Source organism: Garra rufa, chromosome 10 (genome assembly GCF_049309525.1).
Source record: "Garra rufa chromosome 10, GarRuf1.0, whole genome shotgun sequence".
Lineage (NCBI taxonomy): Eukaryota > Metazoa > Chordata > Actinopteri > Cypriniformes > Cyprinidae > Garra > Garra rufa.
The window spans coordinates 23,473,392-23,501,086 of record NC_133370.1 but is presented as its reverse complement, the minus strand read 5'-3'; the positions used below and the strand labels follow the sequence as shown (position 1 = coordinate 23,501,086).

General features: G+C 35.7%; 1 protein-coding gene across 1 annotated transcript; it reads left to right on the top strand.

Moving 5' to 3' along the window:
- Positions 1-24,122: 24,122 nt before the first annotated feature.
- Positions 24,123-27,695, top strand: en2b (engrailed homeobox 2b). Its single transcript, XM_073849670.1, has 2 exons — positions 24,123-24,921; positions 26,676-27,695. The coding sequence occupies exons 1-2, from the start codon at positions 24,450-24,452 to the stop codon at positions 26,990-26,992; spliced, it is 789 nt and encodes a 262-aa protein (XP_073705771.1). The 5' UTR covers positions 24,123-24,449; the 3' UTR covers positions 26,993-27,695.

The window sequence follows — 27,695 nt, the reverse complement described above, 5'->3', positions numbered from 1 at the left end:
TTATGAGTAGAGTGAACATGGGAATAAAGTATTACAGCTCCACTGATGAACTACAGTTGCAATCAAAATTATTCAACCCCCTTAAAATAACATACTTTAGTTAAAATTTCTCAATGGTAGTGTAAAACAACACCCTTTTTACCTTGTCAAAAACAGCCCTGTTCACAGCAAGACGTTTTGGTGCATGTCCCTTAAAATGCTAATGAGCTCTTCTCACCCTGCCCCTCTCTTCCGTGTGGTGACGAGCAGTTCTCAGAGACTGTCTTTTGCTGCGTTTAGCCATAAAACTTTCCAACTAGCACATTATTAGGAAAGGCGATTTGCAAAAATTCGTAAAAAAAAAAACTTTATCTGTAGGTGAAGCTGGATCACGAATGATTTGTACGAATATAGACGCATTTAGGTAGATGGGGGGCGGGGTGCTTTCCCTTCAAAAACAAAAGTAATTCTCTGCGTCTTTAGCGGCTCAGATGTCGGGAGTAAATGACTCCTGCTCCGTTGACTAAACAATGGCGGACCATGGTAAGGTAAGACGGCATGTCACTTAATAATTGTGGGAGCAGCCGTGGTCTGTGTGATGTCACACAGCCAAGAATCTGAGAATAGCTTGATTTGAGAAAGAGGTTATTATTTATAGGGATTTTAAAAAATCCACTGGGTGGATTCGAACAACATGTGAAAGTAAATTTTGCATCCGATGACTTCTTTAATACACATCTGAGTGATTCTGAGAACATAAAGTTGATGAATAATAAAAAAAAAATCTAATTGGCTCTAAACATTCATGTCCAAACCACCAAAAGTCAAATTTAAACTGCATTTTGGAAGTTCAAATTTGGGGGCACCATAGAAGTCCATTACATGGAGAGAAATCCTGATGTTTTCCTCAAAAAACAACATTTCTTTACAACTGCAGAAAGAAAGAAATGAACATTTTGAATGATGGGGGGTGAGTACATTATCTGTACATTTTTGATGTTTACTTTGGGATGGCTGTCCTGCAGAAAGGCCCATTGATCATCAGCTTTAGTCCTTGCACCAAAGGCATCACAATTCTTGCCAAAATGGCCTAATATTTCAAAGAATTCACAATGTCCTTCATACAGTCATAATTTCCACTTCCTGCTACAGTAAAACACCCCCATAACAGGACTGGGCCACTTCCATGTTTGACAATGGAGATGGTGTTCTTCTGCTTATAAGCTTTAGCTTTTTTTGCACCACTGATCCATGGGTCCAAAAAGTTCCAGTTTGGTCACATCACTCCATAAAACATTCTTCCAGAACTCCACAGGTCTATCCAAATGAATTTTAAGTCAGCCTTTTTGTTCTTCTTGATCAAGAGTGGTATTCAGCAAGATGCCTTAACATGTAGGCCATACTGCCCTACAAAGGCAAAGAGCAGTAACTACGCCAACACTGAAACTGAGAAAAATGCCTTTAAAGTTTTTACACCAGCCAGTAAAACATGTTGTGGGTAGATTAGTGGTAATGCATTCATGTAATGCCTTCTTAGGAATACATTTTTTATAGATAAAACCATGACAACTGATGTGACCTTTGACCACCAAAGTGCAGATACTGCACTCTGCCTTTGGATAACTGAAATGCAGATCTTTATTCTTGAATGTGACAGGACACAAATGAAACTGCCCAGTTCTAGTAAATTTACGGATTATGCAAAAAAATCCATCATCATAAAAGTAGGTGTTTCAGTCTTTTAATTAGGTTGCCATTTTAAGGCTGACGTATTCTTTCTAATTTCCGTTTTAATCATGTGATCTAAATTGCGGATTGCAGACACAGGCGGATTCACAGGTATTTCAATACCGTTGATGCTGGGGGCCCTAGTTGTCACTTTGCTGAAGAGGCTAACTTTGCCTAACAATATTACTTTACCAGAGCCAACTAACTTATGAAGGAGTAACCGCTGTCACGTGGAGAGATGTCCAAATCAAAAAATATTAATGCGATTATAAATCGGATTATCATTACGTTGTCAGAGTGGATAATTGCCTTCAATGGAGCTGCTTGTTTAATTTGCTAGCGGCTGATTTTAAAATGATTATAAAGCTGTAATTTGCCTTGCTAGGAGTTAATATTTTGCTATCTTCCTTACCCGTCTTTGGATATTGTGTAATGGCAGACCGCAGGTGCCGTGTCAAAGCCGGGAAAATAAAGCTAGAACGCAGTAACATCACTCACTGCGGTTTGCCTTGGTATTAGTTTGGATTTTGTAGTTACTGCAATTTTGACACTGTTATTTCTCTGTAACGGGACAAAATTGAACCAGAAGACTTTGCCACAAGACAAAACAGTTGTCACAAAGCCCATTTTAAGCCTTAACTCAATTTTGACCAAATGTGTAGTTACTGCGCTTTGCCTTTGGAGGGCAGCATACTTGTCTAGTGTTCTTATATACTACATTTAAATGTTTTTCCTCCTTTTGTTGGTTCGTCTTCCAAGTCTTTGGCGTACATTGCAGGTTTTACTCAGATGCTCTGATCAAACATTTTATGATACTGTGCTTTTTGTTCAACACCCTCAAAGGTTTTCTGATACAACACATTTAAACTAAATAAGGCTGCCAGCTGTGTCTTGGAAATCTTCATGTAGCCTTGACTTTCTAATATATGCAAAACGATTTCTTCTCTATAGCTTTTGTGAGAGCTCTGTTTACTTTACCATATTTGCTACTCAACGTCAGCACATGCATGGGCTAAATGTATGTATGTGTAACAGCCCAAGCTAATTCTGTTTTCTAATAGAGTTTCTAAAGGTTTAATTGTGTTTTAAGACAATTTTGTTCCCTACCTTAAAAATAAGTGACTTAAAAACAGCAATGTTAAATAGGGGTTGAATAATTATGACATAGTTATATATATTGACATTATCACTTTTAATATGCCAGTCAACTGTTGTAGATGCAATTTTTTATAAAATCCTGGATCTTCGGAAAACCTTGTATTTGTAAAGTACTGCAGTCTCTCATAATTTTGCAACTGTATATGAACTGTGATTTTTTTACATGGGTCAGTGAGAATTTGAATCTCATAGTGGTAGATTTTAAATTACATGCTGATAACCAAGCCAGAACCTTTCCATCTGAGTAATTTAGACTTTGACTGAAGTCATCTCTGCTTCTGGAAATTGAAAATGATGTATCAACAGCACTTATTTCCTCTATAATGTCAGTGAAAATTACACTGGGCTACTTGACGTCTTAAAAGTGGCTAGATATTCATTCACTCCCATCTGTGTGTGACGCTCCCACTTGTATCCCACAAGTGTTCGTCATTTGGAAAGGAAATAGCAATATCAATTGAAGCAATCTTGAAGAAACGCTGAAGAGCTGGAGATATATTGCCTAATATTTGGGCCTTAAAGAAAATAATTCAGCTGTTGAAAGGATTCAGCTTTATTCAAAATCTAATACAATGCTTTTGTTCACTTTGAATGAAGATGCTTTAGACTTCAGGCTGTGTGGATTCCCATTAAGATGTCTGTGTGAATCAACTGTACCTTATTTTATTTAGCTGTTCATTTTATCCCGCTGCACTTAAACACGTTTTGAAAGCCGTGAATACAGACAAGAGATTGACAGACCAAAGGCTCAGTTGGCTGCAAATGGAGCTCTGTAGAGTGCTTTTGCGTTCACAGCGCACAGCAACAAAAAAAGAGACATTTTCAGGACTAATTGAAGTGAAGTGTCAGGTAAGAAATTTGTTGGTGGAGTGGAGACATGAATAATGGATGTGACACCTGCCTAAATGGCACCTTCCCCTTTAGCAGAGATGGAAAAGGATGGAAAGAGACAGCAAAACATCTGACTCACTGAGGAAATAAACAGATACATGATCCTTTTTTTTCTATCGCAGGTAGTCTTGCACAATACGTGATGTAATAAATTATGGTAATGACCAAACACAAGAGATCACAGGTGAAAGAATTATTTTGTTAGTAGCTTTCAGTGTCTGGCTGAAATATTGAAACACTTTACCTGCGGGAAAAACACAAGCAATTGAGAATGAAATGAGCTGTATAAGTAATACGGATTTATTATTGACCCAGTGGTGTGGGATAATATTTCCTAGCAAATTCCTGTGGCTTTAACCAAGGACAGATGCACCTAAAACATTTGTCTTCTAGAAGAGTGGCAGAACGCACTATTTTAATATTCTTTTCAAAGCTCTGTCGTGATTTCAGATCAGTGAGCTGGGACTCGTGGAATTCAGAAATTAACTTTTCATAGTGTTCATATTCTTCAGCCTTTAGAAATAAAGAGACAACACAAAGAGATGCCTTTGTGGATGGTAACCAGGGAAACGGTATCTGCTCCAACAAATATAAAGCATATTTTATTGAATGATGAGAAAGCAGCAAGGAATCAGATCCGTTCTGTTGAAATATCACATCTGACATTCATGCCTTACAGTTTATGGGGCGCCACTTATTCTGTGGCGCCGATGGCTAAAGGTTTTTTTAATGGGATCTATAACGTTAATTAAGTGAAAGTCAATAAATTCAGGTCTTGGACAGATTTTCTGTGTTTTGCATTGATTCTCCACATAATAAATTGACTGTGGTGAGTACAAATCTTGAAGCAGACCACAGCTGTGTGCTTTATTGCTTTAGAAAGCCATTTAATAAAACAAGTTAGTCATACATACACATTAGATATTCTTTATTGTCACACAACAGGACACATTTTACAATCAGAGGACAGTAAGGATGCTCATAAAAAAACAGAAGTTGTGCAGGAACTGGTTTTCTTCAATAAATACGCAATAATACAGTTGAGGTCGAAAGTTTACATACACCTTGCAAAATCTGAAGAATTCTTTTTTTTTTTTTTCCTTAACCCTTTCCAACAATGACTGATTTTGAGATCCATCTTTTCACACTGAGGGACTCATATGCAACTATTAAAGAAGGTTCAAATGCTCACTGATACTTCAGAAAGAAACTCAATGCATTACGAGCCTGCATTAAAAACTTTTTGAATTTGAAGATCAGGGTAACTTTATCTTATTTTGTCTTCTGAGGAACATGTAAGTATCTTCTGTAGCTTCTGAAAGCCAGTACTAAATAAAAAAATATGATATTTAGGCAAAATAAGAAAACATCTTCATTCTGTTCAAAAGTTTACACCCCTGGCTCTTAACGCATTGTTTTTCCTTCTGGAGCATCAGTTCACGTTCCTTCTGTAATAGTTGCATATGAGTCTCAGTTGTCCTCAGTGTGAAAAGATGGATCTCAAAATCATACAGTCATTGTTGGAAAGGGTTCAAACTCAAAAACTTGTATGGGGCTCCGCGAGTTATGGTTAATCTGATTTGGATTCATAGTCTATAAAGTTACAGTTGCATCAGCTGTGTGTGTTTGTTGTGAAATTTCCCTTCTATTATATACCAATTTGGTAGTGTTAGTGTATTAAAATGGCATAAGAATATACAACTGATGCTCAGATAGATCCAAACTGAGACAAATTGCCAGATTTCCTCATTTTCTTAATTACATGTGTATGAGATGGGAAAAAAACGATCACAAAATAAACAGTGCATTGCAGATTATACACTACCAGTCAAAAGATTTTTTTAATGTTTTTTTAAAGAAGTCTCTTCTTCTCGCCAAGCCTGTTTATTTGAAGTACAGCAAAGAAACAAAATTGTGAAATGTTTTACTATTTAAAATTCTTATATTGCCATTTAAAAACTATATATATTTTAAAATCTAATTTATTTCTGTGATTTCAAAGTGGAATTTTTAGCCTCATTACTACAAATTATCCTTCAGAAATCATTCTAATATTCTGATTTGCTCCTCAAAAACATTTATTATTATTATTATTATTATTATTATTATTATTATTATTATTATTATGTTGAAAACAGCTGAGTAGAATTTTTTCAGGTTTCTTTGATGAATAGAAAGTTCAGAAGAACAGCATTTATCTGAAATATAAATCTTTTGTAACATTATAAATGTATTATCATCACTTTTGATCAGTTTAAAGCATCCCATGTTAATAAAAGTATTAATTTCTATCATTTCTATATATAATAATTATAGAACTGTTTCTTGAACAGCAAATCAACATATTAGAATGATTTCTGAAGGATCATGTGACCCTAACCCTAACTAATGATGCTGAAAATGTAGCTTTAATCACAGGAATAAATTACATTTTAAAATATATTCAAATAGAATGCACTTATTTTAAATAGTAAAAATATTTTTCTGTATTTCAGATCAAATGCAGGCTTGGTGAGCAGAAGAGACTTATTTAAAAAAACATCAAAATCTTACTGTTCAAAAACTTTTGACTGGTAGTGTATAGTGTATTTCAAAACATCATTTCGGTCAAGAGGAGTCAAAAAGTTTGCTCTCAATCTAACTGCAATGTCATTAATGTATTGCAAAGTGTTATTTCCCTGCAGATATCAACCAATTAATTTTTCAATTATTATCAAAGCATTATTTCACAATAATTGTTAATATTATATAGCTTGATTAATGAGAAAGATTCTCTAGGTTTTAAATTTCATACAAGAACAATGTAATTGATAAATGTTTGACTCCCATCTATTGCTCAACTGTCACTTGATTGAATTTTTAACTACTCCACAGAACTTTAATAAGTTAATGCAATATAATTGTGTGACAATTGTGTCACAAAATTGATTCCCAATGACGTACCCATATTATTAGCTACAACATGCACAGATTATCTACCCTGAACTTTGATTGGAACATGTTCTGAATATTATCTATACAGTTATTTATCTTGGACAGCTGTTTTTATTTGCAAGGCATTCTTTACAATGTTGTTTGGCTGCTGTGCTGTACAAACCTGCCCCCTGGTGTACAAACATGAGAAACACATTGCCTGAGGATTCAAGTTTTTTTCACCGGTCAAGAATAAATGCAGCACAGCAAGTCGATATGTACAATTCAATATACATTATTATATAAAGCGAAGGCAGGTATAGCCGATACACTGCTAAAGCACAAGAAAGCTGAGACAGAATGCCAGTATAACATTAATAAATAGCTAACAAAACATAATATTAAGATTTGGAACAGTTTTCATCAAAATACAAGTGGAAAATGTGCGCTATGCAGCATAATGTGTAACTAATGTGGTAAAATATTTAATATACTGTACGGCAGCAATATTTAATACAATTAAGCTAGTTTGTGGTTTACAATAATTTATGTTTGTCTGGGTTTCAGTTACAAGAAAGACTAATGACTAGTCCGTTTTTACTAAAATTCAGTGAGTAAACCCTCAGTTTCCTAATGTTTAAAAGTCAGTTTACATGTCATTATTAGCTTCAAAAAGACTACTAAATACTTCCATTAATATTGCCAATGAAAAACACTTGTTTAGTATTAGTAGAGTAAGTTGTTACTGAGGAACCTGTTATTAAACAACTTATCATAGGCGTAACCTATCAAGTTATGACATATGCTTAAACAATTCTATGTTCTTACAATAACACATATTTTAGATGTTTGTTGTTGAATATAGCCTACCAGTACACTGTATCGTCGTTGCGTAGATGTATTGTAAATGAGTTCGCTTTCCATGTAGCCGTCACCTGTTGTCTCCTTTTTGTCCTGGTGAGGGCAGACTTGACAGCAAAACATCAAACAGACACTCCCTCCATTATATCAAACAAATATCGCAGACTTATAAGGTCATATTGTGCACTTACATAGGATATATTGACCATGAAATGGCATTAATATTTTGGTACACTCAGGAAAGAAACGTGCAAAAGTTGTCACCGGGGTGGTACAAATGTATTCAAATATGCACCCTTGAGGTAAATGCGGTAAATCTGAAAGCCATAAAAGTGACAGCTTTTGTACTTTTTTTCTAAGAGTGTAGAGGTATATTTTCTGTTGTTATCTCACTGAATCCATGTAAAGATCTCTCAGGGTATAGAATGAATGGTCATACATCACATGGTCAAATACATCAACATTAAAAGACCTTGACAAACTCTGAAACGCATCCAATCGGAAGCATAATTAGATCATTTAATTGACAGCTAGATTCAGTGCAGGGATGGGACCTTGTGACCTGAGAGAATTAGGTTTTGACATCCCTTTACCTGACTGTCTGACACAGCGTGACAGACTGATTAAGACCAATTTTACCCATGTGGTCACATTTGCCACTTGCTTTTCAGGTGTAGCCATCACATCTGTGTACAAGCTTTGATTTCTGGACTATGCGGCGCATGCTACAATTGGTGTGAAGGTTTTCATTAATTTATAAGCAAACATCCTGAGAAAGATTCGGAATCTTTCATTTTATATCATGAAACGGCCAGTTGATGTCATATTCGACTAAAACGGGATCCTTGGAAAATCTAATCTAGCTCCAGAGCCTCCATCAGCACAAATTAGTCATGATTAAAGGTTAACAGCTAACGAAGGACAGATCAAATCACTTGGCAACACAGCAGAATATAACACACTATGACATGATGAATTAATTCTGATTCAGACTACTCACCGAGAGGTGTTATGCTATACCTCTGACAGCCAATAAGTATTCTGACATTTCAAGCAGAATGGTAGCCTATATGATGAATTCATTACTGCCAAAAGCCATTTGCTTGCATTTGTTCACACTTTCCATGACAGAGTTGATCTGTTTTGGCTTAGTGCAACAAAAGATGTTAATTGAATATCTTCATTGATCAAGGAAGACATTCAGATTGCAGAATTTGAAGCCACCTTGCTCTATTTTGGTACTGAAATATGTAAATGAGTTTAATAATTATACAGCATTGTTAAAGTAATAGTTTATCATCTACTCACCCTCACACCTGTATGAATTTCTTTTTTTCAGCTGAACACAAAAGAAGATATTTTGAAGAATGCTGGTAAACATATCAGTTGCTGGTAGCCATTGACCTTAATACTTTTCTTCCACACTATGGAAGTCAATGGCTACCATCAGCTCTCTGGTTACCAACATTTTTCAAAATATCTTATCTTCTTTGGAACACATCACATTAGCGGTAATGTGATATCGATAAGCGGTATTTCCAAGTGGTCTCTGCAGGACAGTAATGGGCATTACCAAATAGGTAGGCAAAGCCAAAATGGAGGGGCATTTTCGACCACGTTACTTGATTTGTTTGCGTCACAGTGACAGTTGTGTTGACGGGTGGGTTTAGATTAGGACCATCATTTTCACTGCATGATTTAGAAACACCTACAAATTTAGAAAAGACCCTTTTGTTCGGAGACGTCTCATTCGATATTTCAGCTAAATTCTGCCAACAAAAGAAGGTCCTTTGTCAGTAACGTAGCAATGGATGAAGCATACTGACATAAGTCACTTTCAAACCAAGCATTTTTTGTTGTTGTGAACATGCTTGAACATGAGTGAAATCTGTGAGAGTGAGAAGTTTTTTGCCTTCAATCAAAACTCCCTAACATTTGGATTCCTACTGAAACTGTACCAATCACGATTTGGTCAGTTACCCAGTTGCGTGGCCATACTGGCAATACTCGGATGTAAACAACAGCATGGATTGCATGGTTAATGTACTACTGAATGCATTGTTCTGCTAATTTATGCTGTCCAAACCATGGAAAAAAACATGTGGAAGCTGTCAAATCATATCGAGAAGGATGTAAATAACTAAAGTTAATAGGTGGTAAAGATATGTACAAGCAGTATTAATTAAGATATTAGCCTAATATTTCACCTACCTGACCGGAAATGATAAAAACAAACATGAATGTTGTCAAGATTCTTGCCCTGAAATCCTGGTTCAGTTTGGCCAACCACAAACGCCTTTTGTTCCTCAGACAGTTTTTACACTCTTCTCCTTGTTATAACTTTTGGCAGTCTGTATTCCAAATGTTTGTCCAGATCTGACCGAATAGTACAGTCCAAAACATGATAACAATTGACCATTTTCCGCAGCAATAATCAGCAATTGACCATTTGACAAAAATATGCGCGTTTCTTTCGGTTCAGTGTCATTGTTTAGGTTGAGTGGGGCCAACATGGCCGATTGATGAATGATGAATTTTAACTGTAAAAATGTGACTACAGCTCTGTACGTTTTATAGAATATTCATTTCTGATTGGTCAATTGCGCCATCTAGCGGGTTGAGATTTCGTAAGATTCCTCTTTGTCAAAGCGACGCAGTAGGCTATCAGTTCGCTCATGCAACGCTATCTCACGACCAATTCGTACGTATTTTAGAGGTGGCTACTCGTACGAATTCGTACGATTTTGTACGATTTGCACAGTGGCAGGTAGGTTTAGGGGCGGGGTTAGGTGTTTTATTTTCGTACGAATTCATAAAAATTGGGAAACTCGTAAATACGAATTAGCCACCTCGTAAAATATGTACGAATTCTGGCTACTCAAAACTGGCCATATTTCTCTTCTATCGCACCGCAAATTCGCTCTCTCTCACTTAATACATAAGCAACTGTTTTTTTAATACAATGAACCTCAGAGAACGTCCCATTAATGTTACTGGATATGGTGTTTGTATTGTTCATAGTTTTAGCTCATTGTTTTGTACATTGTAGCGGAGGCTTTAAGATGATTTATGTTCACAAAATGAATTCAAGTTCACTATTTATTTATTTGATTAATAAATAATACAATTGTTCCTGAGATATTTCTCAAAAGACAAATATACAAAACAAAATCAAGTATCGTGTCCACAGTTTCTCAGAGAATACCCAGAATAAACTACATATAGCCCTGCACTTCACCTTATCAAATTGTGATGTCTCCTGCAATAATGTATCGGTGTAATCAATACACATTGTCATTGCTCTCCCCCTTTAAGTCACTCTCTTTCTCCCTCTCTCCTTTTCTCTATCTTGTTAGAGCACAGCAGAAATGTTGGCATACATCCAGCTCTCTCAGTGTGCCCAGACTGCCGCTGGGATGAGCGCAGTAACCTTCAAGGAAATGTATTCCGGTGTCATTGGCCGGACTCCGTGGCTCTGTTTGCCGACAGAATACAGAGGTGCCCATTCTCCGGCATCATGGGAACTCCCACCACCCCTTGCATCTGTGCCTCCACCCACCACCAACCAATTATGAGCGAAAACAAAAAACGGGGGGTAGAAAAGAGGCACTGCGCCCTCTGAGGAATGAGTCTCTTCATTTCAATATCAGAGCCAGAGGATGAGCATGTTGGCACATTCAGACCAGGAGGCCAGCATTCTCTTCAGTCACTCCGCTGAAATATTATCTCTGTCAACCAGATCACTATGTTGATTTAAACTAACTCTTGATATGCTGCCATCAGGTTTATGTTCAAAGTGTGACAGAGTGATATGATAAAAATTAAATATATCGTTCAAGTATTTTATTTTATTTTATTTAGTCATCTCTATCTCTCTCTCTTTTTAAAAGATGTATCATTAACATTTTAGAATCTTTACCAACATCCTGTATTACTTCATTACTTTGCTTTTGGCATCATCAACTGCTAAATAGAAGAGAGATTTATTATATTCCGACAACATTTAAATCAGAAAGGCATGCGGCAAAATTGGACTTGGAACGGAACCACTTTCATCCCTAAAGCATTTATGCATCAAATATTCATTTCTTGGCATTCATGTGATATTACTATGAATAACTAGACACAAAGCAATAAAAACAAGTGGTGTATCAGGGGATTTGACAGACAACAATTACATCAAATTGACTTTAATTAAAAACTGATGAAAATATCATGTGATGCGTACAACCGCCGGTTTAAATGTTTAAGTGCGTGCCTGTGATTTACCACAGATGTGAAAGCTATTATGACCTAAAGAAGAAATATAATAAAAATACACAGATATATATTTAAATGACAAAAGAATGTTTATTAACTTACTCCATTACTTACTTTTTTATCTTCCAAATGCCATATAATTCACTTAAAATGAAAATTCTGTCAATTACAAACCCTCATGTCGTTCCAAACCCGTAAGCAACGTCTGGCTACTGCCACGTTCAATAGCCAGAAAAGTGGTAAGGATGTTGTTAAAATTGTCCATGTGACATCAGTGGTTGAACCATAATTTTATGAAGCTAATATAATATGTCTTGTGTGCAAAGAAAACCAAAATAACGACTTTACCCAACAATTTCTTCTTTTCCGTGTCAGTCTCTGCCGTGTAAACAAGGCGCAGCATCTGGGTTCTTCCTCAGCATCACACGCATGCGTCGTGGTACTCTTGTGAAGGCGCTTCAAGTGACACGGAAGAAACTGTTGAATAAACTCATTGTTTTGCTTTCTTCGCGCACAAAAAGTATTCTGGTAGCTTCATAAAATTACAGTGATACTACTGAGGTTGCATGGACTATTTTAACAATGTCTTCACTACCTTTCTGCACCTTGAACGTGGTAATAACATTGCGGATTTCATAAAAAATATCATAATTTGTGTTCCGAAGTCTTACAGGTTTGGAACGACTTAAGAGTGAGTAATTAATGACAGAATTTTCATTTCTGAGTAAATTATCCATTTAACATTTTGCAAAACATTTACTCCTGTGCATATCAATGTGAAAACATCATGCTTGTCAGTAAATTTGAATATATTTTTTTCAGGAACTGTGGCGCTATGGAAATGACATGTGTGTCTGAATGTCATTGCTGTGAAACACCATCGCCGCATCCCTCCCATTTCCCCTGTCCCACCCCTCACAGGCCAGACACTGTTCTAGCTATTTGCACACTGTCAGTCTCAAAAGCAAGTGGCCCTCTCCTCTCCTCCTGGGCAAGTCCCTCCTGAGAGGCGGCCATTCCTGCCTGCTGGGATACTGACAGTTAACCTTTCGCTCAGAGATTTCTGGGAGCTCTGCCAAATTTTCCCACCCTGAATAGCTTTTTAAGAAAAGCTGCAAACTTAACAGATCGCATATCCCGAGCAGTGTACTACCTCTGCTACATGAGCTTACCTACAGAGATAATGAGCCTGTTAGCAGCCTCTGCTGGAGTGAACCAAGCTGATGACCTCCCCATCCTCTTTTTTTTTGTTATGTGTAGTGTATTGCTCATCATGGTTGGCATATTGGGAAATTAGAAACTATATAGTTACATGAAACTAGATTGCACATTCTATAATACTGAAAAAACAAACGCACCATATTTTCTCTCCACATGCTGTTCACCTCCTGCACACAGCATCAGTACAATGGCATTAGTATGTCAATAGACACATGAATGGATATCCTGTCATACATGACATACATCATAAGACATCTCTGAACTTTTGATCCCCTCCGAGTCTTGATAGATCTATTGTTGAACCCAAGACTTAGTGAACAATGGTGTTTGACGCAGGGAATCTGGGGTACAGTACGGATGTCTGTAGCCCAATCTGGTAATTAAGTGGGGTTAGAGCCAGGAGGGGCTCAGCGGGGGCGATGCCTGGTAGGGGTGCTTGAGTTACTGCAGGGTATATAAGAGATCACAGAAAGACAGAGACAGACACCCCACCAGGAGACCAAGCTGCCTTCTGACATGCCAGGAGTGCAGAGGTGTCACCATTCGTGTGTGCAGATTTGAGATTGTCTCTCTAATTCATGGGGCCAAATGAAAAGACTTCCACCACTTATAAACAATATAATAATATAATATAATATAATATAATATAATGCAAAAGCCAACAATACTTTGTATGGGTCAAAATTATTGATTTTCCTTGTATGTAAAAATCATTAGGATATTAAGTAAAGATCATGTTCCATGAAGATATTTTGATAATTTCCTATAGTAAATATATCAAAACTTGTTTTTTTATTTTTTATTATTAGTAATATGCATTTATACTTCATTTAGACAACTTTAAAGCCGATTTTTATTCAATATTTTAATTTACTTCACCCTCAGATTTCAGATTTTCAAATAGCTGTATCTCGGCCAAATATTGTCCTATCCTAACAAACCACACATCAATGAAAAGCTAATTTATTTAGCTGCTCTTTTTCAAAAATTGACCCTTATGACTGGTTTTGTGGCCCAGGGTCACATATAATATAGCAGTGGGTCTAAATTAACAAATAAATAACTGTGCAAAATTCTAGATTTTTGGTCTTACCATTGCAAAATTTTACAATATTGTTAAAACACAGGATAATGAATCTATACCAACTACTTATTCTTGTAGAGCTGTCTTACATTTCTCACAATACAGCTGTGAGAAATTACACAGCATGAGCTACAAAATAATTAATTCAAATAAATGAAAGAGATTACTATCCATAGCAATTATGAGCCATTAGGTCAATTTAGCAATGTTTTGTCTTAAAAGTCTGCCCCTAATGATAACTAGCCAACCATTAATTGTTGTTGTTGTTGTTGTTGTTGTTGTTTTTAAAATACATTAATTATAATGAGTGTGTCAGAGCCTCTTTCTCTTTTATTTTAAGGAGTGCATCATATAAATTCACATTTGTCACCACACAAAGAAAATCAAGTCTCTTATATTCTCTCTTTTATTAATAATTTCTTTTCTGCAAAAACACACATAATAATCTGATTAGATCTATGAAAATGTTCTCTTTTTCTTAAAAAATGAAAAAGAATTTAAACATCACAATGAAAAACCATACAAGGTCTTCAGGTTCAACAGCTTTTGAAAATTAAATTAAGGGCTTGCTCCCCAAAGAAATTGAGATCATATCATTAGGACTATTATACTTTAATAATATGACATTAATTGAAAACCAAAGAGTGACCTGCTGGAACAGACTTTTTTCTCAGCAGTGCCTTTAACAAAAATGCCCCTTGGGTTGATTTACAGTAGTACTTACATTGGGAGCTAATAAGTAGAGTTAAATGAAAAAACGGGGCAACGTTTTTAATTAGGGCAGTCATCCCTAAGAACAACATACTTCAAGTTGATGAGTGAGATTATCATACCCAGAGTGCAAGGTATTGTGCTGCTTTTGACCTACAAAAATGACTCCATGTAAGGTCAAGGTCAAGAATCGTAACGTCCTGCTGAGTGACAAAATTAGGATTATTTGGAAAAGCGAAATCATTGTCAGAGAAGTACATCTGGAGCGAGTTGTCCTAAATTCGATACACAATTAAAATCAAAAGCTATTTAATCAATCTAAAACTATTTTAAACAGCATTTAGCTAATTATTATGCATGTAAGCTTTAATTAGTTTATATTAATTGAGAGGCTATTCTTTGTACTTGTAAAAATTCATTTGCGGCAATGCAGGATAATTCTAAATAAATAAATAAATAAAAACTGCGGAAATGGTTGATGAAACTATACATTTTAAAGCCTAGGCCTATACGGTGTAGTAACAAACCCAACATATTAAACAAAGCATTAACACTTTCTACACTAAGACAATACGAACAGCGGGCAACATTTTAGAGTTTTTTGTGTCAGTAAAACATTTGCAGAGGGCCATTACCCAAATCCTCAATTGAGAGGGTTCTTAAAGAGCTTAAGGGCCTTGCGTCTCATAAGAGAGCAGTCTAAAGAGCGCGTTCAGCTCCGCTGAGCCTTTAATAAGTAAGATACATCCCTGTCCCTCAGTGCACCTCTCTTTAGCTCACATTTCAGTTATGCCTTGAGCGGATGGCACTACCGAAAGTAGGGTGCAAAGGTCTTCTTTTCATTGTACACAACTGAATTTCAATGTCATTCCAAAATTTATCAAACAAAGTAAATATATATGTTGTACACGTTACCGGTTTCAAGCGAGAAAGACGAATTCGAATGTTTTTGTGTATTATTTTTAACCGTCCACGTTTAAATTTTACCTTTCAAAACGTTCTAATTCAGAACACAGTTCGTACTGATTCAAAGACACAGAACGGAAGTAATTTAGCACCATTTGTCCAAGTTTGACATGTTTTGACATCATGTAAATCTAACAGGGGAAATTCATAGAAATTAGTCTGTCTTTTTAATTTCACGAGTATTACATACAGAGCATTTGCATTAATTGCCTATTAGCGCTATCACAAGTTTCTTTTCTTCCGGACGGCAAAGACAGCAACACGATTCAGATTAAGAACAAGGCATAATTTGAGAGTTGGGGTTTTACAGATGAGAACATCGACCCATATGGTCGTGAACCACCAATGAACATGGCTACATCCCTAAATGCATAATGTCAGTTTAAAACAAAGGAAAATGAAGCCGACGCACCGCTGATGCGTTTCCCTGCAGCTGGCAAATATCATGCTCAAGTCACTGAAGTTACGGTGTCTAATCACGCTAATTAGGTTGAAAAGCAAACTTTAAAATCCTTCCCCGTTTGAAACTAACTTTATATCAAAAGTTACGATTTATAAACATTCAATAAAATGAAAGAAATGTGGAGTATATACTAAAATAAATTATTTCTGAAAGGTTTTGTCGAGGATTTTTATTTAGCCTGCGTCTTAAAAATAAAATGTGCAACTAAAACAAAAAAGGGTTTTGCAGTCTGATACCATATGAGAACATTTTTATATATGGAATTAAACAAGTTGTGTTGAAATGTTAAAATACATCTACACAAAGACAAAATCACACATGTATGTGGTTCTTTCAAGAACCCAGAATTCAGTTTTCGGAAAAATGGAGACAAACATTAGCCTACATTACATTTTGACAATCCAAAGAACCAAGAGAATCAACTTAAAAACTTAATTCTTGATTTGAAGATAATTCCTTGCTGAACACAAAGCGCAGCGGGAAAAAAACAGAAAACTGACAACTTAAACTGAAAGTTTTGTTGATTTAACAAAGACTTAATTTAATAGTTAACCAAAGAAAAAAAGAAACATTAAGTCTGTTCCACAAGCAAGTCACTCTTTTATAAATTCCCTTGATAAAAATAAACACAAGATCTGTGTAACTGTCTTCTTTTGGATGAATAAATCAGTGATGTGGAACTTTTGCTCCAATATCTGTCGTCAACATTGTTTTACAGGGTTATTTTACATCTGAGTGATAAGTTTAATTTCATTCGCAAGCTTAATATCCAATTTAAATGCATATGGTATTACAAGTGACACCGTTTTGCATACACTTTAAACATTAGGTGTAATGAGGTTTGGTGATCTCGGGAAATGCGATAAAAGTTTAAATAAAGATTGAACGTGAAGGAGATGAAAATGTATTTTATACCTTGCAATTTTGCACGATTGAGACAGGTAATCAAACGGCTTCATATCTTTGAGGAATTGTTTAAAGGAAAGACTAGAAGTAATTGTTAAACTCGCCCAGAAAACATAAATATCACAAAGAAAATAATTATTGGCGTGTTCCCGCTTTTTGTTTTGCCTGTTGCAGCATGGTGCTTCAAGAATCCTTCCCAAGAGATGCTCAATGTTTTTTAATTAAAACTTGAACATCAAACAGACTCAAAGGGACATAACTTGGGATAAAGTCAGCATTGTATTATCGCAAGATTAGCTACAACTAAATATCCGATTTTTTTATCCTGACGATATAACTCTTATGCTATCTTGAATTGTTTAACTGCTTGTGTGTTTTCTCAATCTCAGCTCAGCACTTTGAATTACTTCACTCGTGGATTATTTACAGTAGAGCAGACACGATTTGTGTCAAAGTTAAAGAAATTTCAGACAAAATGGCTGAGTTTTTCTCCATACGTTTTTAGCGAGATATGTTAGACCACTGGGATTACTTTAATGGTGGTTTGTGATGTCACAGTGCAACATCCAATTAAACTTCGTCCCAAATGACATTCTGACACTGCCAAACCTTGCATGGCATCTCATACACTTAAGTTAAATGTTATTCAATTACTGTTGTTTTTCTTTGTATAGCACGAATAGGTCATTTTAGAGTTTAAAAAAATAATTATATAAATCTAGACTATATGTATTAACATTTTGTTCGACATAATGATTACAGTGTGGGTTAACAATGCTACAGGACGAGCAAAAGAGCTGCAGATTAACAGCCATCAAAAAAGCAATGAATAACTACCAAACACTCATCAAGAGTTTAACATTATAATTGTAATTACTTATATAAAAAGTCACAAGTAGGGAATTATTTTCTACATTATTTTGTTTTGGTAAAGTTAAAGCATTTGAATTATTACGTCAAACATAGTTCTCTCAGTGGGACATCATGAATAATGTAATCTATAGTTCAAGTACACTAACCCTATACATGCCCTATCCCTAATAAAAATAGTTTCTTCTACTATAATGGACGTAAAGTCATTAATATAAATTAATAAATAAAAAAATAAAGCGCATTTCTTTCTTCGTTATACTACGAGTTGCACAAGTTGTTTCAACTTTTTTCTTAAACAACCAAACAAATAAAAACATGAACAAATAAATAAGAAAACTTACGAACTTTTGAGGCTACTCAGTCGGTTTGTTCTGGTGGTCTCTAGATGAAATCGAAATGTTTGTCAGAGGCTTCGTGTCATAGAATGGCACTGGTGTGATGTTGTATGAATGACATGACCATGTCATTTCCTCCCCATTGAGACTCGCTGAGTCCTTTCACCGATATTATTAGCATCTGGGTCAGTCATTATTGTAGTCTATACAGAACAAAACGAACGAGGGGGGTGAAGGAGACAGAGCATTTCCTCTCCTTGTGAGCTTTTCTGAATATTGATCTGAAATACATTAATATAGATGTTGGAGCTGCAGTAGGAGTCTATAGCATAAAACGCATATGTATCACGCTTGGCAGTCATGAGCAGTGGCTTTCATGAGATCAAATGACTGTCAAGACGAATAGTGAAAATCCCAAAACGTTTGTAATAATAGAGCTTCATGTAAATGTCACATATTTTTATGACTTTAAACTTGAGTAATAGAGAACGTAACAAAAACACGGCTTTTGACTGGCTGGAACGTTCTATTTTATGTGCTCACAAAGCGTTGACGCTATTGTGCAGCAGTCGGTTATGCCTGACCTCAGATTCACAATGACAAACTTTTACAAAACAATAACGAGAAAGGATTTCGGGGCGCCCAGTTTTACTCTTACGCTCTTTTCACGCTTCCCTTTCTCTCCGTCGTGCTCTTTTTCTCTCCAAAATACATCCACACGAATGTTTTACAAAAGAAAAAAAATTCCAAATCGAAAAGATTCTGAGGGCAAACAAAGGGCGATACCGGTACAGATAATGGTGAAGTGAAAGAAAAACATTTTAGTTAAAAAAAAACTATAAAATATTAGGTAGCTATGTATGTTCAGGTGTGTTTCTTTATTCGACAGTCCATCAAAATCGTTCATAAAATCAACGGGACAGAAAAGACATTAAACATTTAGGGAAAAACTAAAACATTGAGCACATGGAAGATGGTAGCGGCAAAATAAAAAAAGAATAACGTCTAAATTTGCCAAAATAGTACATATATACTTATATACTTATAAATAGTACATATAAATAGTATATATATATATAATAACAACATATATAATTATACACACACACGCACGTCTTAGTTTTCTATAAAAGTTTTCTACAAAGCACTGCCCAAAACACTTTTAAAACTACAGTCTTGTTTCCAATGTTCCAGTTTCAGAGGTTTATAAATTGTGTTTCAAAAGTGTAAACATTTTTTAATATATGCATTTTATTGTAGCCTTACATTTGGCAAAATATTAAAATGTATGGATGGGATGCTGTTGATTAGAGAAAAAACGAACTCAAAAAAGCTATAAAAAAATTACACAAAGTTTATTAAAAAAAATTTCCCCTTCAATCTCATTCTCTTGACGTGCATCTTATGTCATAAGATCATTTAAGGCCAATATATTTCTCTTAAAAAAAATGTAATAATTTTCAGCTTAAACTGACCTCCTAAACTAGACATGCATTGTCTTTCAGTTCTTCTGATTTGCGTCTTAAGCAAATCTACAAGAAAAGGTGTGTTGCACCCTGTCAAGAGATATAATTAATTTTCATGTCTATTGCAAATGGTCCCACAATTTCAACTAACCTGAAATTGTGATCACACAATTTCAAGATATTTGTATAGGCTACCTTTAAGGCATGCAGATGTTTCGGTCTTGGTCACTTGAGGAAGAGGGACAATAATAGATTATATAAACAAACTACGATTATTAGATAGAAATTGGTTTGACGTAGTAAAACCTTTCTTTGCTGGACAAAATCAAGCCTAAATCAAAACAGCATATTGAGAACTGTGCGCAAAGAGACCATTTTCGACATTAAAGTGATGTAAAGTGAGATTTGGAGAAGTGAATGAACAGATCCGATATACACCTGTTGCACAGACAAGTTGCTTATATCTGAAGGAGCCGAACAGCTGTCTCCTCTCGCGCCATCCCGCGAGGTTTGAAAGATCTGAAGTTAGCCAGCTAACAGAGAATCGACTGAGGCTTTCATTTAGGATTTGTTCTTTAATGTAAGTTATTCGTTTACAACGAAGGTAGCCGCATTGTCATAATGCAAACTTTATCCCAAGAGCCCGGAACATGTGAAACATATATTAGTTCATTAATTTGTATGTTTGATTGATTTATTACTAGTAAGGGCCAACTAATGAAGCAACTTATTTTCATAGAATGGCAGCTCTTTCCATATTCGATGTGCTATTAATTAATCATTCACCCTCTAGGAAAGGTCAGTGATTCAATAATATTTCAAAACACGAAATTATTCAGATGAAAATAACCAATCACTCGTTTGTAACTAGGTTAATTTGATGAGCCACCGCTTTGAAATGGGGATTTTAGACCGTCCTTATCCGACGAGCTACTTTGTTATCGCTTAAGATTGCATGATTTGCATATATATAATATATATGCAAATAATGTACTCTTATTTGGTAGCTATATGATGAACAGATTTAAAAGCTCAACTTATACCTTATACAAAAATATTTAGACAGAAATACCGGAACATTACAAAATAATGGGGATATGAATATACATATCACTGCTCCATAGTCTGAAATAGGAAATGGTCAGTAACCTTTATCCTCATCCTCTGAGTCCCTCAAGGTTTTTCCCCCTATTTCTTCAGTTTGTTTTCAAAAGGGCAACAGGAAGCTGGGGGATCCCGTGTGACCCCAGCATTGTTCTAGGCCCGATATCACATCCATTGACTGGGTCACATCTGTGCTGATCTGAGCTCTATGATCTGTGAGCTGGCAAAAGCTCTTGCACGTATTCACAAATCCCTCTTTGCTTCTGCGCGCGACCTTTTGTAATGGAGAAAACAGAAATTAGAAAAGTTTCGGAAACCCACAAACAGACTTCATTCTAAACTGATCAGTGATAAACTATAATATACAAGAATTATAAATTCTAGAACTAGAACATATTTGTATGACTTTTAATATATGTCGTGAGCCATTATTAATTTAGATTTTGATAAAGACACATGTGACATATTATGTTCAAAGGATTCATAAAAGGATGTTCATAAAAGGACTTATCCCAAACTTATCTTGAACTAAAGTCGTTGCAATTAATAGTCTATGTACAAGCTTTTGTCTTCTGTTTTGTTAAATGGTTTAGCAGGCTGCATACCACCATAAGGAAGCCAACCTGATTCAAGAGTGTTAATCCTCAAGGATTTCTCTAGGATAGAAATTGTGCATCAAATTACCCTGAGCCGCAATATGACAGCCTTTAAAAGTTTTGTGTTTCTTTGTTATGACTGGTTAATGAAAGTGAGAAATATCACGTGAGCAGACTTTCTTCTTAGAAACATTTAGGCTTAAATATTTACTTCATAATTACTTTCTAAGTAAGATTTAAATATTCTTAATTTATCAGATTTGTCTTCACAAAACAAAGCTTTAATGTAATGTTATAAACATCTTATTAAACTCACATTTACAAAATTGTAAATTAAAAAAAGTGCAATAATAAATGTTTAATTTACATACGTACATCATATAACAAGGTAACATACATTATGTATATGTGTGTGTGTGTGTGTGTGTGTGTGTGTGTGTGTGTGTGTGTGTGTGTGTGTGTGTGTGTGTGTTTGTGTGCGTGTGTGAAAACTTAAGAAACCAGAAACTGTTCACTCGTTTTTTCTCTTTTTATAAGAAAAAAAAACTGCCTTTATAGCCTATGCCAAAAACATAGCCTCTGTCAAAAAATTTAAATATTTGAGAAACAAAAATTAGAGCTTTGCACTGGTTTGTATTCAGGAATTGGAGAGCGCGTAAAAAGGCGTTGATTGCAATAAGCTATAGTTAATGTCACTAATAACACGCCTGCACATAACATGATATTATCATAACATTTTTTTTCCTTTTTTATAAAAATGCCTTTATAGGTAGATTATATCTTATTGGAGTCTTTGTGTACAGATTCTATGGCGAGATGGCTAATTTAAACAAACCCAATCTTATATGAAATAGCCCTGCATTTAAAGAAAACACATGTTTTTTACAAGAGCCCTAACATATCTCTGCAGTAGTTAAAATAGGTTTAAATTATGGTTTATCAAATACGATAATTCAAAAGCATTTTAGTATAGCCATAGACTGGTCTAAGCAATTATACAGTAGGCTAATGCAATCATCACAGGCACAAAATGTACCCAGAAATTAAAGACTTGCACTTACATCAGCTTTAAAAGCTATAGACTATTAAAAAATAATTTAAAAAAGACAGTCATATCCTAACCCCTGCTCTTTTGTGCCCAATAATGACCTCACATATAATGCTCACGGTGCTCGAACACCTTACATTCAGAGATCATACCAAGTCAGTAACAAGTTTAACGATTTTAAATAAGAAGTACTCTGTAAACATTATATTCAAAAACTGCATGCCGCATAGCTATTTTCATAAATGTGTCTGTTATCACAAGAATGGTTGTGCCCTGTAACTACATGGCATGTGTCTATCTAGATTAAACAACAACTTTGAATATGCAGACATAGATTTATCTAAACTTACGGTTTTTAAATAAAGCCGAAGATCCCTCAGTAAAGTCGAAAATGAAAACCAAAAGTTGACTTTATTGGTCCACGATTTTCCAGGGACGAAAAAGTGAGCAAAGTGACGTTAGCTCTGCTAATAGGCTACTCAGTAGCTAAAAACCACAATATGGGCCATGCGTCCCCTTTTAGTTAGCCCATCTGATTTGCACCAAGGCCAAAAACCTGTACTGAAACTTTCCAAAAAGCTTCTAAAGTGGTCGTTTGTTTCATTTTGACGCTCCAGGACGCCATGTACGCTCCAAAGATCACTGTTGGTTTGCTTCGCTGGTTTCTTTTAAAGCGCCACAGCCACGTCATCTACTCCTATTTAGAACTACTGGAGTGAATTGCTTTTCGGTGATTCAAGATAACTCTTTGCTAACCGTTATAGCGATAGAATAAAGCGATGAAATGTTTTTTGGATACGAATAGGCTACCCCATTCAAGGACAACCCCTTAACATAACCAGGGACATAGCCTACTAATATTTAAAATGACGGCGGTTTGTTTTTATGTTATATTCATAATGAAGAACGTAATGCATATAGTAAAACATTAAAAACTAAACATGGAAACGGATGGGAAATTAAAATAGCTGTTGTGAGTGATGCTCCATAGAGAGTTGCCGTGCGTAATTAGTTAGTTCATTATCGTACGCAGGCCTAAATACACTGGTGTAGACAGGTTACACAGATTATTGACTTTACCGTAAAAATAGCATAGCAGTCCATACACTTTGTAAGAAATTACAAAATTGGACAGTATGTGACCTACCACCGAATAACGTGTAAGAATGAACACACCCCTCCCCCAGTGCGTTTTATAAACGATATAGTTTCACCAGACTACTCAAAAACACTGTGGATCTACATACAGTCAAATAACCAAATGTGTGTCAAATATTTTGATGATCTTTTTAGTAGTTAGTGATTTGAAACCGCAAAATATTGGGATGCTGAACACTTCTGAGCTATTGAGTACTATCGCTTTAAGTATTGAGAATAAGGCGAGGTTGGGTGCTGTCATTTACTCAAGAGTCACTGGGTCATGTGATAAAATTTCGCTCCATTTATTGGTCAAAGGCACGTGTCTAGGATACCGGACTGCGACGTCACCCGGGGGACTCGTATTAAAAATAAGAACAAAAATCCGTAGTGAAAGTATTCTAGAGCCAGTTTGCGTTTCCTTATTTACTAGAGCAGGTCTGCTGCTTTGATACGGCATCGATTAAATTTGCCTGTATATTTTACCAAGTAGATGTAAAGACAATTGCAAGGGGCACACTGTGGAATTAATTTCTAAAACTATGTTTTTTCTTTTTACGCACACAAGGCGGTTACGTCGTATTTAACCGACAAAAGAATCAGAAAAAAGGATTTGTCCTTTTTTCCTGTTTGTTTCTCCTTGCAGTGAAACTGAGAAATAAGGAAAATATACCACAAAAACTGGAACTCAAACATACGTGTGTGTGCGAGAGAGAACGGGTTAAAACGAACATTTGGAGAGTTTCACTATGGAAGAAAATGATCATAGCAACAGAGATGTGGAGCGCCAGGATTCGGGCGATGAGTCCAATAGGGCTATTCTACCCCTGTTGCAGGCTCCTGGAAACCTACTCCCTCACAGAATCACCAACTTTTATATCGACAACATTTTGAGACCAGACTTTGGTCGGAGGAAAGAAGGAACCAGGCGAGACGAAATTAATATAGTTGAACGAGAGAACCGCTGTCCATCGGCTCCCGGATCAGGGCAGGTAGGAGCTCCAGTGTCAGGGGAAGGAACCTCGAGCCCTCGCCCAGTGAGCGCGTCTAAAAAAACTGATATTACCGCGGACGCACCTCTGAAAACCCGTGCAGAGACTGGAGATCAATGTTTAAGCTCAGACTCGGATTGCTCGCAAAGTAACGCGGCGCAGAATAACCAACCAATGCTTTGGCCGGCTTGGGTATATTGCACAAGATATTCAGACAGACCTTCATCAGGTAAGAATTTGTTTTCAGTTCACAATTCTATTTATGTACACAAATATAACCTGTAATAAAAGTGCGCATGTGTTTTCACTTGAAAGTGAGCGAATAAAACGCTAAACTATTAGGCTACAGTATTTTTGTCGGTGAAAAGGGGGCACGAAAACGAAGAGCAAATGCTCTTTATGAATGTGAAACGGCCCGCCAAGAGTCAGGGAGTTTTCTTTTGTGAAGTATGTTCTATTAAAATAAAATAAAAAATCGTTGTAGTTATTTCTTTTTAAGAAAATTATTAATAATTTAAATCTAATATTTACAAATATTTAAAATATGCTGTTAGACTACATGTGTAGAATTATTAATAAAAACAATACTTTCGTTGTTATTTTAGCATTATTATTTTCACCGTAATAATCATCAGAATTATGATTACTATTATATATTATTTTACAGGTGTAGTAGTAATTATGTAATCAGAAAACCAGAAAAACTACGTTAGTTTCATACGGTGCAATGTAGCCCTTCGATTACGTTTGATTTGACATTTACTAACTTCCCTAAAGAAAATGAAGAATTCCTGAAATTGTAAAATTCTAGGAATGGTAATTATGCTACATTTTATCGTTATTTTCAAAAAAGGAACGGGTAGTTTTGCGCCATTGTTACTTCGATGTCTTTGTTGATATTTAATTAGCATATTTTTGACAATGGAGTTGGACGCACCACAGAAGCTAAATGCTAAATCAGATCTCTTCAAAACTAGCTTCTGATATAAATATGCTATTCTTGCACTTACCGGCAGAAGATATAATAAAAATCTGACAATTTTACACAATATTAATCACAATTTTGACCTGGCTAATTTCGAATGAAGTTCAAATTGCGCACAAATCGGCCTTCCGAAAAAGTAGCATCGCAAGTTTTTTTGTCACGTCGAAACTTCTGATTAATATGTTCTAGGCTACTATAATATGACGAATGCATCTTTAAAAACTTTTAATATTCAGTCTGTGAACATAATTTAACTAAAGTTTTTTTACAATAAAACGTTAGCTAGGGATGAATATTTGGGTCACACTACTAACTTATAGGTGCAGCCTATAAACCCATTATTATTCGAGTAGCCTAGTTTAATAGTTGCTTTAATTGTTTCTTTTTATTGTACGACGTGAAAATATTACTATTATATCATAACAGCAATCTGCAATCGAAATATTCAGCTTAAGCTAAATAAAAAGTGTAAAAACATAGGGCTCATCTCATAGGCTGCCGATCAATCTATTGTCAGCATTCAGGCCACGCGGAAGCTTTGGGTGCACTGGAGTACCCAAGAATGAACTAAAAATAGAGTATGCAGTGGGTAAGCTACTAGCATTGAACGACAGGTGCTAGTCTTAGAGCAAGTTTACAAAAAACGTCCTCTTATAAATGTAGTTCCTATGGTAACAGAAAGAGGGGAAAGCCTCTTTCACCCCTCCCTTTCTTGGCAGTCACCCCCACCCCCACCCAAACCCAAACCACCACTAGCACTACTACACCATGCTTCCATAGTCAAAACTAGAGCACCAAGACTCCTCAAAACATTCGATTTGAAAGAATCATTAATCCAATTAGAGTAACTTTAAACAACGCTATTATTAAAACAACACTGTTTAATATTGTTGTAGCTTATTATTCGTTTATATATTAAGCAACTATATCAACTGATACATTAATATGTTTACGACAAGAGCAAAATGTAATCTCTTTCGTTACTTTCTGAAACGCAGGACCAAGATCCCGCAAACCAAAGAAGAAAACCCCAACTAAGGAAGACAAGCGTCCAAGAACAGCCTTCACAGCAGAGCAACTCCAGAGACTCAAGAACGAATTCCAGAATAACCGTTACCTGACGGAGCAGAGGAGACAAGCGTTGGCCCAGGAACTCGGCCTCAACGAGTCTCAAATCAAAATCTGGTTTCAGAACAAAAGAGCGAAGATTAAAAAAGCTACGGGGAGCAAAAACTCGCTTGCGTTGCACCTGATGGCACAGGGACTGTACAATCACGCCACAACAGCAAAGGACGACAAATCAGACAGTGATTAACGTGAAGGACAGGACATCTGAAATGCAATAATTCTAAACAAGGGCCAGTGTACAAAATACCAGCATTAAACGGAGGAAAACTATATGTATGAGAATTGATTCTGCAATATTATATGTATATATACTTTATGTGTACGGTGGTGTCAAACTTTTTCAATTAGCATCACTGCTGTACACTTACTGAAACTTCAGATATAGTGCGGGAGGAAAAGGACGCTTCTTTATTTAAAAAGAAAAGGGGAGCGATTTGATTGACACTTGACGTTGAGCCACATGTGAACGTGTTTAATCCATGCTGAAGTCCAAAGATTTTTCCTGCTGCATTCAGGCGACTGTGATTTAAAATAAATGGTAAAAAAATGTTTTATCTGATTTAGATGTTTGTTTGTTTCCATGCATAATTTTATTACTGGATGAATGTGTTACTTTATCGACTTGAGTTGTGTTACAGAGACATGGTATTTAAAAAAAGACAACGTTGCATATCATCATATCATGCTTACAATAATTCAGTATATTGTATTTAAAAGATCTATGGTCTAAAATACTATCCGTCATGGATGCTACACATCCAGTGTCCTCACATTTTCAGGAAATAGATAAGACATCTGAATGCATATGAGTCAGTAAACCTCAAAACCACACTTCTAATGCAAGTACTTGACTTAAGTTGTTGTCTGTTGGATTTAGCTGGGAATGTACA

What these genes read in the sequence shown, in the direction of transcription:
- en2b (XM_073849670.1), top strand. Translation starts at nt 24,450, where the DNA reads ATGGAAGAAAATGATCATAGCAACAGAGATGTGGAGCGCCAGGATTCG. An exon ending in TTCAGACAGACCTTCATCAG is followed by an intron (nt 24,922 to 26,675) that starts GTAAGAATTTGT and finishes TCTGAAACGCAG; the next exon opens with GACCAAGATCCCGCAAACCA.